General features: G+C 31.5%; 1 protein-coding gene across 1 annotated transcript in view; it reads left to right on the top strand.

The window, feature by feature from the left end:
- The first annotated feature begins 893 nt into the window (after nt 1–893).
- The window catches only part of LOC143085085 (guanine nucleotide-binding protein G(i) subunit alpha), a 32962-nt gene continuing 18358 nt past the window's right edge, over nt 894–15497 (top strand). The window contains exons 1-3 of the mRNA XM_076261269.1: nt 894–1186; nt 8069–8111; nt 13749–13890. Coding sequence (XP_076117384.1) covers nt 1069–1186; nt 8069–8111; nt 13749–13890 — 303 coding nt within the window. The 5' untranslated portion in view covers nt 894–1068. The remainder of the gene's footprint in view (nt 1187–8068; nt 8112–13748; nt 13891–15497) is intronic.

Here is a 15497-nt window from a genome sequence, read left to right as displayed (position 1 = left end):
ATATTATATATATATATTGCATTTCTATTGATACCTTGGGTTTCAAAAGTATATATTATGACAGCAAATCCTGTGACAAAAAATTACAAGTTTTAAGGTTTTTTTTTATTACTTCAGTAAGCATGATTAAGGAAATTATGAGTGCTGTAACTATCACAGCGAATGTTCTATTAATTATCGGAAATACTGTATGATTTATCGCAAATGCTTTATTACACAAAACGCGAAAACCCTACGCTTTATATTAATGATTTTTGAAATATTGAAAAGAGAATTTTTCATCATCGAAAAGAGCATTTGCAATATGGAAAAGAGCATTTACAATATTTCATATTGCTTCTTCAATTTTAATTATAGCATTTTCAATGAGTGTTTTGTTTGTACACGAGAAAATTAGTTTTGACCCTCCAATGATCAATGCCCATCATAGATAGCAGTGGCGGATCCGGAAATTTTCATAAGTGGGGGCCCATTGACTGACCTAAGAGGGGGCCCGCTCCAGTCACGCTTCAGTGATTCCCTATATAAGCAACCAATTTTTTTCCCAAAAAGGGGGGGGGGGGGCGGGCCCCTGGGGCCCCCTCTAAATCCGCCTCTGGATAGACGCAATATTAAAAAGAGCTGGGACTATTATACTAATAGTTAGTTTAATAGTCCCAGAAAGAGGAAATACTAAAATTTGCAGGTAAATTTGAAAGATACGGATTTAATGAATAAAAAAATATTTTCATGTCTCCATTTATAACCAGAATATGTCTCTGATATAACTTATTGATCCCAAAATAAGACATGTCTCTAATGAAAATAACAGACATAATAAAACATGTCTTGAGAAAGTCCCTATAATTATGTTAAAAAGCTAATCTCGTTCAAGTCTCGACAAGGTGCCCGTCCACATCCGGGGAGTTTATTCAAAAAGCATCAGACAACCGATGAAAATGTCAACGATTTACAGGAAGTTTTCTTAAAATTTGGGTGTTACTCATCTATTTTCACACATATTTTTGGTTCATTGGATTTATTATATAATTTATGGTGTATTTTTTGGATTAACATTACAAATAAACTATGGGGTGTGCTACTTCTTCCGACGACAAAGCCGCATCGGAAAGATCAAAACAAATTGACAAAACACTTCGTGCAGATGGCGAAAAAGCAGCGAGAGAAGTAAAATTGTTATTATTGGGTAAGTATTTCTGAAACACAGAAAACGGTTGATTGTTGCGAATGACTATTTTGACGAATAATTTATGTGCCTTGTCATATCAACTTAGTCTAACGTCGTACAAACTCAAAAGAGTAAAACACATGATGCTACATTAAATTAAAATATATACATTATCACGAATAAACCTAGCTGCGAAAACGTAGCTCTTAAGGTCCGTTTGATGATTTTTGATATTTGGCCTATGGCAAAAAAAAAATCAAAGGACAATAGAGCTACGTTTTCGCAGCTAGAATAAACGAAATGCAATCATGTTCATAGTGCTCACTGTTGACAATATTTAAAAGTATACACCATTCTATGGTCAGTGTGGATTATGCTGGCATTAACATGTTTGTGAATGTTTCGAAAGGAGGTTATTTATATCGTCAAAATGTGACGTACCCTTTGTTCTTAAAATGTAATGTGCCAAATATGTCCAAATAATTATAAAGCCTATATACATGTAGACATGATAGAAGGTGGTATCTGCACCGAAGAACAGGAAATAAAATTTCACAATGAACAAATGATTAAAAATTGCTTGCACTTTGATCTTTTTACTGATTTCATGAAACACGGTGAATAACGAACGTTTTTCACAGCTGCATGTGAAATAAAAATGGCAAAACATGTTGCACTAAAATAACACTGTACCACCCTCCATAAAGGCTATTATACTTTTTTGCTTTGAACTATCAACATAAGGCGTCAAAGCAAAAGATACAAGTATATATATATAGCTAATTGCTATTTATCTGCAATTACTGGACATCACAGGTTCTCGGAAATATTGACGTCACATGTACAATATAAAATATCTGATCATGATGCCACACATGACATTGCAATCCATTGGAAAAGTGATTGTTGTTTATATGGGGATTCCGTATATCATCAGATTATCGGAATTCCAATGGGGACTAACTGTGCACCACTTATTGCAGACCTGTTTTTGTATTGCTATGAGTTACAATTTATGACAAAAATAAGCAAAGACCCATCGAAACAACATCTGATAAACAAATTAAATAATACTTTTAGATATATTTGGATGATATTTTGGCTCTCAATAATGACGACTTCAGTATGTATATTAAAGAAATTTATCCTGTTGAACTTACTTTAAATAAAGCTAATACTAACAATGACCACTGCCCTTTCCTCGATCTTGATATCTATATCACTAACGGAAAGCTGAATACTAAAATTTATGATAAAAGAGATGATTTTTCATTTCCCATCGTTAATTATCCATTTTTAGATGGTGACAATCCCTTGTCACAGTGTTCTCCCCAGGATTTTTCTAAGGCGCAAAATTCAAGGGCGCGTAACTCTTTTTTATAGTGAACTTTTGTGATCTGAATCAATCAGTCATAAATCATGACATGCAATATGAGTTATAATGCTTTGTGTTGTGTGTTTAATAATGCAAAGTATTAATGAATTACAAGAATATATATGAAATAAATTGATTTAAACACAAAAGTTATTTATATTCAGTCTATTAAAGATGTCAAAATAAAAATATTCATCTCTGTACTCTCTACTCCTTCTAGGGATATTGTTTCAAGATAATGTTATTTTGTTGGACAGTCTGATTCTCAACTTTGTCTTTATCCTCTTTCTCTCACAATAACTTTTGCTTATACCCCCTTTAACATTTCTAAGCCATGAAAACTCAGTCAGCCACTTGTCACTGAAACCAGAAACATGGTGCTTGCTTTTACCACTTGCTAAAACTTTAGCTCGGTTGGGATTAGGGGAAGCAATAATATCTGCATATACTGACAGCTGAGTGTAGACAGAACGGAGGTGTATTTCCCTTTTCATTAGAAGTCATTGATCTGAAAAAAAAACCTACTTCCATCATGTCTTTTGCTTAGAATTCACCCTTTGTTATTTGCAGAGAAAATGTTCATTCAGAATTAATAAAATCGAATATATATATATGGTTAAGATATTTGGTATACAACTTTTTAAAACAAAAATATTTTAATGAACAGCTGACCATTTTCCGTAGTTTGACATTTATTTATGCTTCCATGTGCATTATTGTTAAAACCTATCTTTGGCAGGTAGATATAAACGAAACTTCTGTAAAGTTAAGCTTAAGACCATTCAAAGTATTTACTGGTGACATTATACAGAAGCTGCGGCGATTCCGTACCCATGTTGATTGTCACATATTTCCCGCACGGATTCACGATCGATGTTCAAAGGACATTTTATTTCTAAAAATATGACAGTTTGAGACGAATTTACCTTGCAAGCAACATTTTTCACTTTCAATTAAAATAAATCACTCCTCGTTATCGTTAATCAAAGTTTATTTTAATTTTTTCCACTACAAATACTCTCATTCATAATTTTCATCGTAAATATCTTTAGCAATGTGTATTCAAATTTATCAAGTGTATTGAACACGTTCATTGGTCGTGTTTAAAAAGATTCTTCTTCTCGACCAATGAAAAAATTCGTTATTTAAACGGTCAAGTAATCACACACACAATGTGTAAATACAACATGTACAATGTATTTGCGATCTATTTCTTCAATTTCTGCACTAAAGTTTTTAAATTTTAAAATTTTCTTCTAAAAATATCTATTTTCTTGATGATCATTTACGCTTTTACATGATAACAGAGTCCGATAAGGCTAAGATTAGCGTGGCTCAGGTAAAACTAATAATCAGATATTGCGTAACACTGACCGACCTCTCAGCTATGATCAGCAACTTGACAATTTTAACCAACATTTATTATGATAATGTGAAAATATACACGCTGCAGGATCAAGTATTAAGGGACAGCGGCCAATTATGACGCTGCGGGATTTACGAAAATATTATGAAGGCGCTGCGGCACCACAGCGTCATATCAGCCTGGGGAGAACACTGTTGTCACCATCTTACGGTGTTTATATATCTCAACTTGTACGATTCGCTCGTGTATGTAACAATGTTTTAGATTTTAACGAGAGAAATTTATGTATTTCTGAAAAATTATCACACCAGGGTTTTCGATATCACAAACTAGTCAAAACATTTACTAAATTTTATCTCGGTATAAGGACATCATTCGTAAATATAGCTCAACATGCAGACTTCTTATACGTTCAGGTATTTCACATCCAATTTTTTATGGAAATATTCTTTATAAAGCACAAAGGTGTCAGTATTCACCTCAAAAACTAACAAAACCTTTGAATAGACTTATTAAGAAGGGATATAGTTACGATACTGTTGTCAGGTCATTAAAGATTGCATATTTTGGCGTTAATATTGATTCACTTATAGGGTCTTTGCATTGGAACTAAACACATTTATTCAAAAACCAGTTGTTGGCATGACACAGGTTATGTTCTTCTCATATATGTTATGATGGTATGATACTAAACCCCTAATGGGAAGGATTGTGCCTGATGTTCATATGATGAAATCATAATCTTTCAGTCAATTTAATTGAAGTCTGGAGCCGGCATGTCAGTTAACTGCTAGTAGTCTGTTGTTATTTATTTGTTATTGTCATTTTGTTTATTTTCTTTGGTTACATCTTCTGACATCAGACTCGGACTTCTCTTGAACTGAATTTTAATGTGCGTATTGTTATGCGTTTACTTTTCTACATTGGCTAGAGGTGTAGGGGGAGGGTTGAGATCTCACAAACATGTTTAACCCCGCCGCATTTTTGCGCCTGTCCCAAGTCAGGAGCCTCTGGCCTTTGTTAGTCTTGTATTATTTTAATTTTATTTTCTTGTGTACAATTTGGAAATTAGTATGGCGTTCATTATCACTGAACTAGTATATATTTGTTTAGGGGCCAGCTGAAGGACGCCTCCAGGTGCGGGAATTTCTCGCTACATTGAAGACTGTTGGTGACCTTCTGCTGTTGTTTTTTTCTATGGTCGGGTTGTTTTCTCTTTGGCACATTCCCCATTTCCATTCTCAATTTTATGGTATTAAATTAAATAGTTCAAGCGGGACAGATTTCCAAATAGCAATACAATTTAAGTGTAAGGGTACTTCCCAATTTAATGTATGTAGTACATGTAGCTTGTTACAAATGTACTTCACTTTATTGTCCAAAAACACAAACATTGAAGGATGAAATACATGTACTTCATTGTTATTTGTGTGGAATGCTTAAGCTTCTGCTCCATTACTGGAACGTCTTGCGGTTGATAGTTTCAGCTCATGGTGGAAACAATGTACTATATCATCAACATATATGTGACTTAAACATAAGGCCACGGTTTTTTTATTTGTTGGTTTACGGATCCGCCGACCCGATTTTGCCGATTTTCAGAATAAAAATAAAATTGACTTTTCATGCTTTTTTATTCCCGCCGACCCTTATAATGCATTATCCCTGAAAAATAATTAAAATTTTCCTTTATTATGAAATGAAATGCATTAATCATTAACAAAGTTGATAACACTTTCTGTTGTGAAAAATAAAACTTCTAATTTACGTTTCTAAAAATAGACAAATCAATTATAACTGACCTTGAAATGTCTTTTGCGCAAATAATTTTGCGGAACGAAACCTGGTTTAAAACCAATTACAAATTAGTTCGTTTCCCTTATTTGTCATCAGTCCGTAAGATGCATCATCTCAGAGAAATAGACTTGTCCAAATGTGGACAGGTGGAATACATCAATTAAAGTACTGAATATTAACAAATCATTTGAAATTTTCTTGTTTCATAGATAACAAAAAATATCGATCATTGGGATAAAAACCGGATATTGTCGTTTTTCCAGTGGACGAGTCTATTACGTTTTTCGACACGTGTGTTGAAACTTATTTTTGTACGACGTTTTTATATTTTTTTTCTTTATCAGTTTTTGTGCTTGAAGATCATTATTCACCAAGTTTTCTGAGAGCTACGCGAATCTGTTTTTCTTGTTTGTGAAATGACGATTTAATTTCGTGTTTGTCCGTGCAACCCCCCTTTTTTACAGGAAATTATTAAACGATGTCATGCGATGTTCATGATCACTGATCAATAATATTTCATCGAACTTAATGTTAAGAAATGATGACAAAACAGCATATAAGATAAACATTTTGTTAGTAAGGTGAAATATATATTTATTTTGCATATTTTTTCTGTTTTGAAAGATATTTTTTTTCTTTTTTTTCCCGACCGACCGACCCGACTTTTTTATGCAAAAAATCCGTAAACCAACAAATTAAAAAACCGTGGCCTAATCAGCAAAAGCTTCTATTTTCTTCTCTTTTGGCATATCTTGTATTAAATATTCAGCAAAGCACATGAAGCAATAAGTTTTCTTTCTGTACATGGACTGTCTAATTCATTTTAAGTCATTTCTCTCCAGATGCTTGTCTACATGATGAAATATCTCTGAACATATAATACTTTTTAAGCCAAAAATAAGAATAAATAAATATTAATCATTAATATATATGATAGATATGTGTACAGGTAAATTGGTGCAAATGAGCTCCGAATATTGGCGCAATTGATACATTTGGAAAACAAAATTTGATGCAAATGATACCCCTGAAAAACAGTAATTGGCACAAAAGGACTGCTGCCATCATTATGCCCTAGAGGCTTGAAATAAAACAATGGAAACAAATTTACATGTACATTGTACATGTTCTGACGCAGGGAAGATAGTTTAGTATTTTTACACAAAGTTAATTTATAGAAAGAAACTGATTGTAAGACTATTTAAACAATTGATTAAACAATAAAGAGAATTTCTGCAAGAAAATGATATGAAAATATGTACTGTACATTACAAACCTATTGCAGTTTCCCCAATTTAAAAAAAACATATCAGTTTTCAATTACAGTTTAGATTTCATTGAATTATTTTCAATGGAATATATTATAACAAATACAAAAGGTACAGTAAAAAAAAAAAACCTAATACATTGCCTAACAAATATCATTTGAATATTGAAATAATCACTTATCTATAAATTAGTTCATTGTCATGATTGTAAAAGAAATTTAAATTGATCATGTTGATTGCTGTTTCAGTTTACAAATGTAGTTTATAATAGAAATCCGAATTCTTGCTGGCATTAGATTAAGATGGCACGAAATTTTAAAACTTCAGACATTTCAGACAAAATATAAATGTCACAGTTCGCATTTTTTCTTGCTCTAACTTTAACTTCATCCCCGACAGAAAAAGGTAAACTTTTCACAAACCAGCTTATTATTACCAAACATGACAAAGGATCCTTGATTTCTGTATTTTTTCATAATTTTCTGATGTACAAAATGTACAATGTACATGTATGATATATATAATATATATATATATTATATTTAGAACATACATGTATAGGCCAGTTCCAGGCCAGTTCCAGGATACGGTTTTCAGACAAATCTGTCATGTAACTTCCATCACCACGTGTCAAAAATACATGCATAGAAATTTCCAACACATGTTGAGCAAAGGGTGAAAAAGTTTTATTTTAGTACTAAAAGTGCCCACATTGATTTTAAATCTTGACACCAAAAAAACTTTGGATCCGGGATTGGGGCCAAATTAAATTTCATGTTAACTGCAGAACCGTAGCTCTTAGGTCCTACATTTTGTACTCGTCCTTATGATATTAATTATTGTCTACAAATAGTAAAAAATACCCAAAGACCTAAGAGCTACGGTTCTGCAGCTAATTAAAAAGTGTAGATGTACAATCATGTACGCTAAAAACTTTAGGAAACAATACTGGACAACTAACACAACAACACCAGTAATGCATAAATAAAGGGTCATAAATATAAATTTGTAGTTTTAGTCCACCACATCTGATGTCTGAGAAACAGAAAATATTCCTATTACACTTGACATGAATATATTTATTTATGTTACAGGTGCTGGTGAATCTGGAAAGAGTACAATAGTTAAACAAATGAAGTAAGTTTATTAGTAATGTAAACAAAAGAAGGCATACTGTTTGATGAAAACAGGTTTGATTACTTTATAAATTGTTCAGGTACATGTCAGGGATGGGGTAATTAAAAATGTAATGGTAATTAAGTGTAATGCATTACAATTTTCCATGTAATTGAATGTAATGTGTAATTGAGCATTTTTTTAATTACATGTAATGGTAATTTAATTAATTACATTGAAAAAAGCATGTAATGCTCAATTACTTTCGAATTACATTTCAATTACATGTACTTTTATGGTGTTACAGTTAAGAATTTGTGTTTAGTAATATAAATTGTAAAATTATATATACATGTATTTTTCAAATATTAATATCAATGCTTTTTTAATATATGAAGTCTGTAATTTATTCTGAAGTTTTTATACCATTTATTTGACCTACAGATTTTTTTTAATAGTCTTATAATTTAAAAAATGTTATAATCATATATAAGGGTTGTTCAGTTTTTAAGAAAGATCTTTAACTAAATAGATTGATAAGTAATAAACATGTTGTTAAACAATAACAATAAAATGTGTCACTGTGAAACATCTTTCTGAGACAGTTCATTTAGAATTTAAAATCACCGCATACAATCATTTTGTCAAATTAGTATACACAAAAGGATTATAGAAATAAAAATTAACAGCTGTAAAAACAAACAGCAATTAATCAGGTTAAAATGTCCAGGGGCAATGCCACTATTACAGATATTTTATCTAATTAGCAAAATATTGCTAATATTTAGACATTATATATACACACTTTTTAACCGGATTTTTGTGACAAAAATGTCCGTTATTGATTTGGGGATGTACGGCGGGCGGGCGGTCGGGCGGGCGGGCGGGCGGCAATCAAATGTTGTCCGTGCATTAACTCATGAACCGTTCAACCAAAGCTTTTAAAATTTTAATATGTTATTACTGACAACTATACGAAGGTCAAGTTCAATAATGGCGATTTTGACTTTTACCGTTCAGGAGTTATGGTTCTTGAAAGGCGGCAATCAAATGTTGTCCGTGCATCAACTCATGAACCGTTCAACCAAAGCTTTTAAAATTTTAATATGTTATTACTGACAACTATACGGAGGTCAAGTTCAATAATGGCGATTTTGACTTTTACCGTTCAGGAGTTATGGTTCTTGAAAGATTGAAAAATGGAGTTTTCAGTCATGTCCGTGCATTTACTCATGAACTGTTCTACCAAAGCTTCCCAAATTTTAATATGTTGTTACTGATGACAGAATGGAGGTCAAGTTTAATAATGACGATTTTGACTTTTACCGTTCAGGAGTTATGGTTCTTGAAAGATTGAAAAATGTAGTTTCCAGTCGTGTCCATGCATTTACTCATGAACTGTTCTACCAAAGCTTTCCGAAATTTTAATATGCTGTTACTGATGAGAAAATGGAGGTCAAGTTCAATAATGACGATTTTGACTTTTACCGTTCAGGAGTTATGGTTCTTGAAAGATTGAAAAATGGTGTTTCCCGTCGTGTCCGTGCATTTTCTCATGAACCATTCAACCAAAGCTTTTGAAATTTTAATATGTTGTTACTGATGACAAAATAGAGGTCAAGTTCCATAATGTCGATTTTGACTTTTACTGATCAGGAGTTATGGTTCTTGAAAGATCGTAAAATGGTGTTTCCATTTACGTTGTTGCATTTACTCATGAACCATTCAATCTAAGCTTTTCAAATATTATTATTTCAAAATGTTGATACTGATGACAAAATGGAGGTCAAATTTGATATTGATGATTTTCACTTTCACCATTCATCAGTAATGGTTCTTGTGATATTGCCAGGACACAAATAAATGTAAATAAATCCGGTTTGCTGTCGTTGTGACAGCCTCTTGTTAATATTTTTAAAGTAAAATAAAAAAATATTTTAAATTTATTTATAATTTCTTTATTCATATTATATTTAATTCAAATGAGTTTATTTCTGAGATGTCAAAATACCCCTTGATGTATTGGCAAGTTAATAGGAACAAATTCCCTCTCCTATGAATATAATGATCTTCTAATCATAAAACTTCCATGTCCTGATCAAGCAATATCTTGCACATTAGCTTCTGTCGAAAGACTATTTACAATTGCTGTTTTCAGACCAGACAGATTCAGACTAATTGACAAAACATTAAAATAACTATATTAAATGATTATCAAATGCAACGCTTAAACTATGCTTACATGAATATTTTACACATGCATTATATAAACATGTAAAATATTGTTAAAAAATATCATGATGAAATGTAATGTGTAATTTAATTAATTACTTTAGTAAAGTAATTGTAATTTAATTAATTACATTTCAAAAACTGTGTAATGTGTAATTAGTGTAATTGACCATTTTTGCAATGTAATGTGTAATTTAATTAATTACATTCCAATGTAATTGACCCCAAGTCTGGTACATGTAACTGGTTTTGGGATTTTTTATCGTAGTTAAATCATTACAGGGTTGCAAGGAAATACTAGAATGACCAATCTCCATGGTTAACTAGAAGTTGGTCTGGGTCTATGTAAAACAAATAAATGGTCTAGTAATTATAAAACTGCAGTTGTCGTCTGCCAATAGTTATATTTTTGTTGATTGATTGATTGTTGGTTGCTTAACGTCCAGTCACTCCAGTGGCAAATATTTCATGCATGTTCAGGATGAGAACAAATTAACAATAAATACAATAGGTAGGTAGTAATAAAAGGGGCTATCTAGGATGATGGTAGGGGAAATTTGGACTGCTACTGGAAAATGAGGGTAAATTGGATAGGGACAGAAATTTTGCCTTGCAACAGGTCACCTATGAACCCCCCAAAGAGTTGTTGCAAGGGTTTTTACCCTGCGTAGGGCGTGTCACTCTCTGTGCACGAGGCATCAGACTCAACGTCCCCATTCTGGCCGGACGTGGCTGCAAATGTGATACACATCCCGCTCAACCAAACGGATGCCTCACTGTGGCAAGAGTTTTACTGTCAGTAGGAAGAAGACCAAGTGACCATACTTCTATTCCACAGGCCAGTCACCCTATATTTTTGTACATTTGTACATGTACATTGTGTATAAGACCAAAATTTATGAATTCTTATATAACTGATATTATATAGTTATGTGTGGTTGTGATCTACATGTATATTAGTAGTGTTTTCAAACATGTCAAAGAAAATTTGACAGTCATTCTGAGAATTTTCTCATTAAGTACGGTTTCAAAAAGACCACATGTTTATGACCAATAACTTAAATTTGTAAATAGTAAATGTAGATTTAATTTATACATGTACTCCTAAATGATTATATCCATGATGGGATAGAGCTTGTACAAATGCCCATTAATAGATTTTGATAATACATGTAAGTTGAATTTCCTGTTATTATAAGTGACCTTGAAGTCATTAGTTGAAACACAATATATGATTATAATACTTTATACCTATCAACTTTAATGTTCAGCTTTGTCATGTTTGTAATACATTGTATTTCATGTATTTGTATATGTATGCGTAATTTTATTTACAAAAATAAAGTGATGAGATGTGGTACATAATGTATGATTGCCAATGAGACAAATATCCAACAGATTTTAAATGAAGCATATACATGTGGATATGAGAAAATGTGTTATTAGTGCCAATGAGACAACTCTCCATCCAAGTCACAAGTTGTGAAAAGTACATTGTAAACCATTATAGGTCAAATAAAATTGAGAATGGAAATAGAGAATGTGTCAAAGAGACATCAACCCGACCATAGAACAGACAACAGCAAAGTATGGCCTTCAACAAAGAGCCTTAAGTCACACCGAAAACAGCTAGCTATAAAGGGCTAAAAAATGACAAGTGTAAAACTATTCAAACAGGGAAACCAATGGTGTACTGCTTATATATTAATTAAGCATACTACAAGTTACTAATTTTTAAAAGTTATGACTATGAGCAAAAACCAATACCATATCCCACTTACATGTAAAACTTTATAAATTAGAATTGTTAATTGATGATTAATTACTTTTCTTTTTAATTTAATTTCCTGGAAAATTGACCATAATAAGATAGTCTCACAGTCTTGTACATCTTTAAATATTCTTGTAACAGATTTAAAGTGGATTATATATGTAGTTCTGACACATCTTTTCTAGTAACAATGCAATGGGTCTAGTAGGATGAAAAATTAAAAATTAATTCTTGAAATAAGAATAACAATTGGATCATTTAAAGACTAATCTAGAGTCGAAATACTGTACTACTGTATACATACATGTTTATGCTGTTTGCATATAAATACATATCTTTTTTATATAATGTATAGTATAAATAGAGAATATCATATGGTGTTTTCAATATCGCATCCGTATCAACCCGAGACACCAATATAATCCCAAGAGCTCTGCTTGAGGGATTATATTGGTTGAGGGTTGATACGGTGTGTGATATTGAAAAAGCCATATCATATACACTTTATTATATACATATATATATACCTCAAGTAGATGTTTTTTATGTGACATGACGTCATATAGATTAGGGTTTTGATAAAGCCTTTGCAACAGTGACTGCAATTGATGACGTGACGTCATACAGATTAAAGGTGTAATAAAGCTTTTGCAACCGTGGTGGCTAATACAGCACGCTTGCCATCGATTGTATTACACATACAATTTATCTGTATTTACTACTAAGTATATAATAATATATAATATACAATTATTATTGACTTTTGATGAGGTTATTATCAACTGATATCAAATGTCAACAATTATTAAGTATTATATGAATATTTTTTATCCATCTCCAATTTTCTAGTGATTACTAATATTAGTATCTGTTCCAAGATATTTAACTTAATATGTTATCCTTAATATCATTATCTGTTTGGCAGTTGCTAACTTTAATAAGTTGAAATGTAAGATCAAATTCATTTATGAAAATGATATTTACTGTCACAGAAAAACCAGAAAAAGTAGAAAAAAAAAGATTATTTGCATGATGTCATAAATCTTCATCTGACATTGTCTGTGCCTAGAAAAAAAAAGGTTCACATTCCAAATTTAAGATCCTCTCACGATTTTTTTTAGGGTGATTTTACCGGTAATGTTCAATCAAAAAAGACTCCCCAAGCCTTAACCAATGATTAAAGATAAATTTTTATGCCTACCCATAGCATTAAATTTCACCCTTGTCCTTTTTAACGTTCGTCACAAAATTTGTTTCAGTTCTCTAACTTTCATTTGACTTTAGTTTGCCACAACCAAATGTTATAAAACTTATATACAATGCATATTACCATAAAACTCAGGTTATTTGGGTAGTGTCACTTTTACTGTTCTAGAAATAAGTCCCTTAATAACGTTATATGCAATGGGGTCCTTTATCTGTGTCTCATGGACAATGGGACACATTTTCTATTTATGCAGTCATATAATAAAATAGTTTATTCATTATTGATGTACATGCATACATGTATGTATATATGAATTTTGAGGTGTACCTTTTGCAACAGTTTTTGTTTGGTCAACATGATCAATTTTGGATCTAATAGACTTAAGTTTGAAGTCCACAACTGTAGTTTCACATATGGTACTTACACATACACTTATTATCAATTACAGAATTATACATGAAAAAGGTTATTCCCAAGAAGAATGTTTGCAGTATAAACCAGTGGTCTACAGTAACACTATCCAGTCAATGATGGCCATTATTAGAGCGATGGGACAACTGAAAATTGATTTTGGTCACCCAGATAGAGCTGTAAGTCTATATCATATAATACTGTTGTAAAGTACAGACCATCATACATTGTCATATGTATACTTAACCTATATAGCAAATGTATAGTTGGAACTCAATACTGTCCATGTTGATATTCATTTTAGGACACTTCAGACTTATTACTTAAACAGTAATTGTTTATAATAGCACAATGTTAGTGTAATCAACATATTTTACTACAAATAAAAAGATGATTTGTAAAGGTTAAATCTACAAGGAAAATGGAGACCAAACTTATGCCAAAAATTATACATGCATGTATATATATATATATATATGGCATGTATGATATGTGATATATTATGCTACTTTTACAACAGGCGGCTCAACTAACAATTGTTGTCAAAGTTTTCATGGCTTTTATTTGAAACTGAAAGGGAATGAGTATACAGATGACCCAAATCAATTACGTTCTGAAAGCGTTGTAGGTTCAGACCCAACTATATTTTTTTTTATATTTAGTATGTGGATGCATGATGTGCATATTCAGATACATGTTGAGAAATTGGATACAAGAAATTCAAAAGGACACAAGAAGCCACATTCCTCAAATATTTTTCAACCTGCAATTTTTTTTATATCAAAGGGTCAGCCTACGTCATGGCCTATTTGAAGTTCTATGTAGAAAATTTTTCTTTTCCTATATATAGTGTACATTTTTAATTGTTAATTAAATTAAGGAAGCTCACATGTTCTTCTAATATGTTGTATATATGTATCATGTATAAAGAATTCTGTGACAGATTCAGTTAAAGATTGTGTATTTCATTTTTATGATTTTTCTATTATCATCCTACATTCTGATGTGTCATTAACTAATGACTGTAGGGCACCTGCTGTCACTACATTATTATATGACACCTCCATCTTACCTGATTGACCTAAATTGTAAAGAGACATGTAGATATCTTTACTTTGGTTCTACAAATATTTGTTCATCATCTGAACACCATTTACATCTTGTAGAAATTGAAGACACTTTGATTTTTTACGAGAATAGACATGAAGTCCTGAACCTTTTGTAAATTGTAATAGATTTGATTACAAACTACATGTATATAAACATGTATAGCTATACTGTTCACTAGATGATTATGCTAACTAAAGGTGTATTATATATGTTAACGATGAACATGATGAAAAGGAAAATTGTCTTTAACTAAGGAGACACCATACTTTATTAAAATGACTAATAATGTACATGTATGCAGAAAGTAATGAAATTAGTACAAATTTCACAGATTAAGGATTGTCACAATAGGAAAATCATTAGCTGGCTTTATCAACTAATCTTTTATTTCTCTACCCTAAAACTGAATGCTTTGTATAGAAATCAATAGCGCTATGATATACACACACATCATTTTAAAAGCAATTAGTTTGACAACTTTTGTTAAGTAATTCATAGCTGTTGGGAATTCTATATATCGATTGTTGAAAGGGAACGTGAAGTTCATTTTGATGAAAAAATATATTTTTGTATATATGTATGAAAAAATCTTAAATTACTAATTAATATTTGACTGAATTGAAACCATATCTTCCTGAAACAAGTTCCCTGAAGACACAACAAGCACATGTTTTTT

The sequence above is a fragment of the Mytilus galloprovincialis genome, chromosome 1 (genome assembly GCF_965363235.1).
Source record: "Mytilus galloprovincialis chromosome 1, xbMytGall1.hap1.1, whole genome shotgun sequence".
Classification (NCBI taxonomy): domain Eukaryota; kingdom Metazoa; phylum Mollusca; class Bivalvia; order Mytilida; family Mytilidae; genus Mytilus; species Mytilus galloprovincialis.
This window is presented reverse-complemented; position numbering and strand designations above follow the sequence as displayed.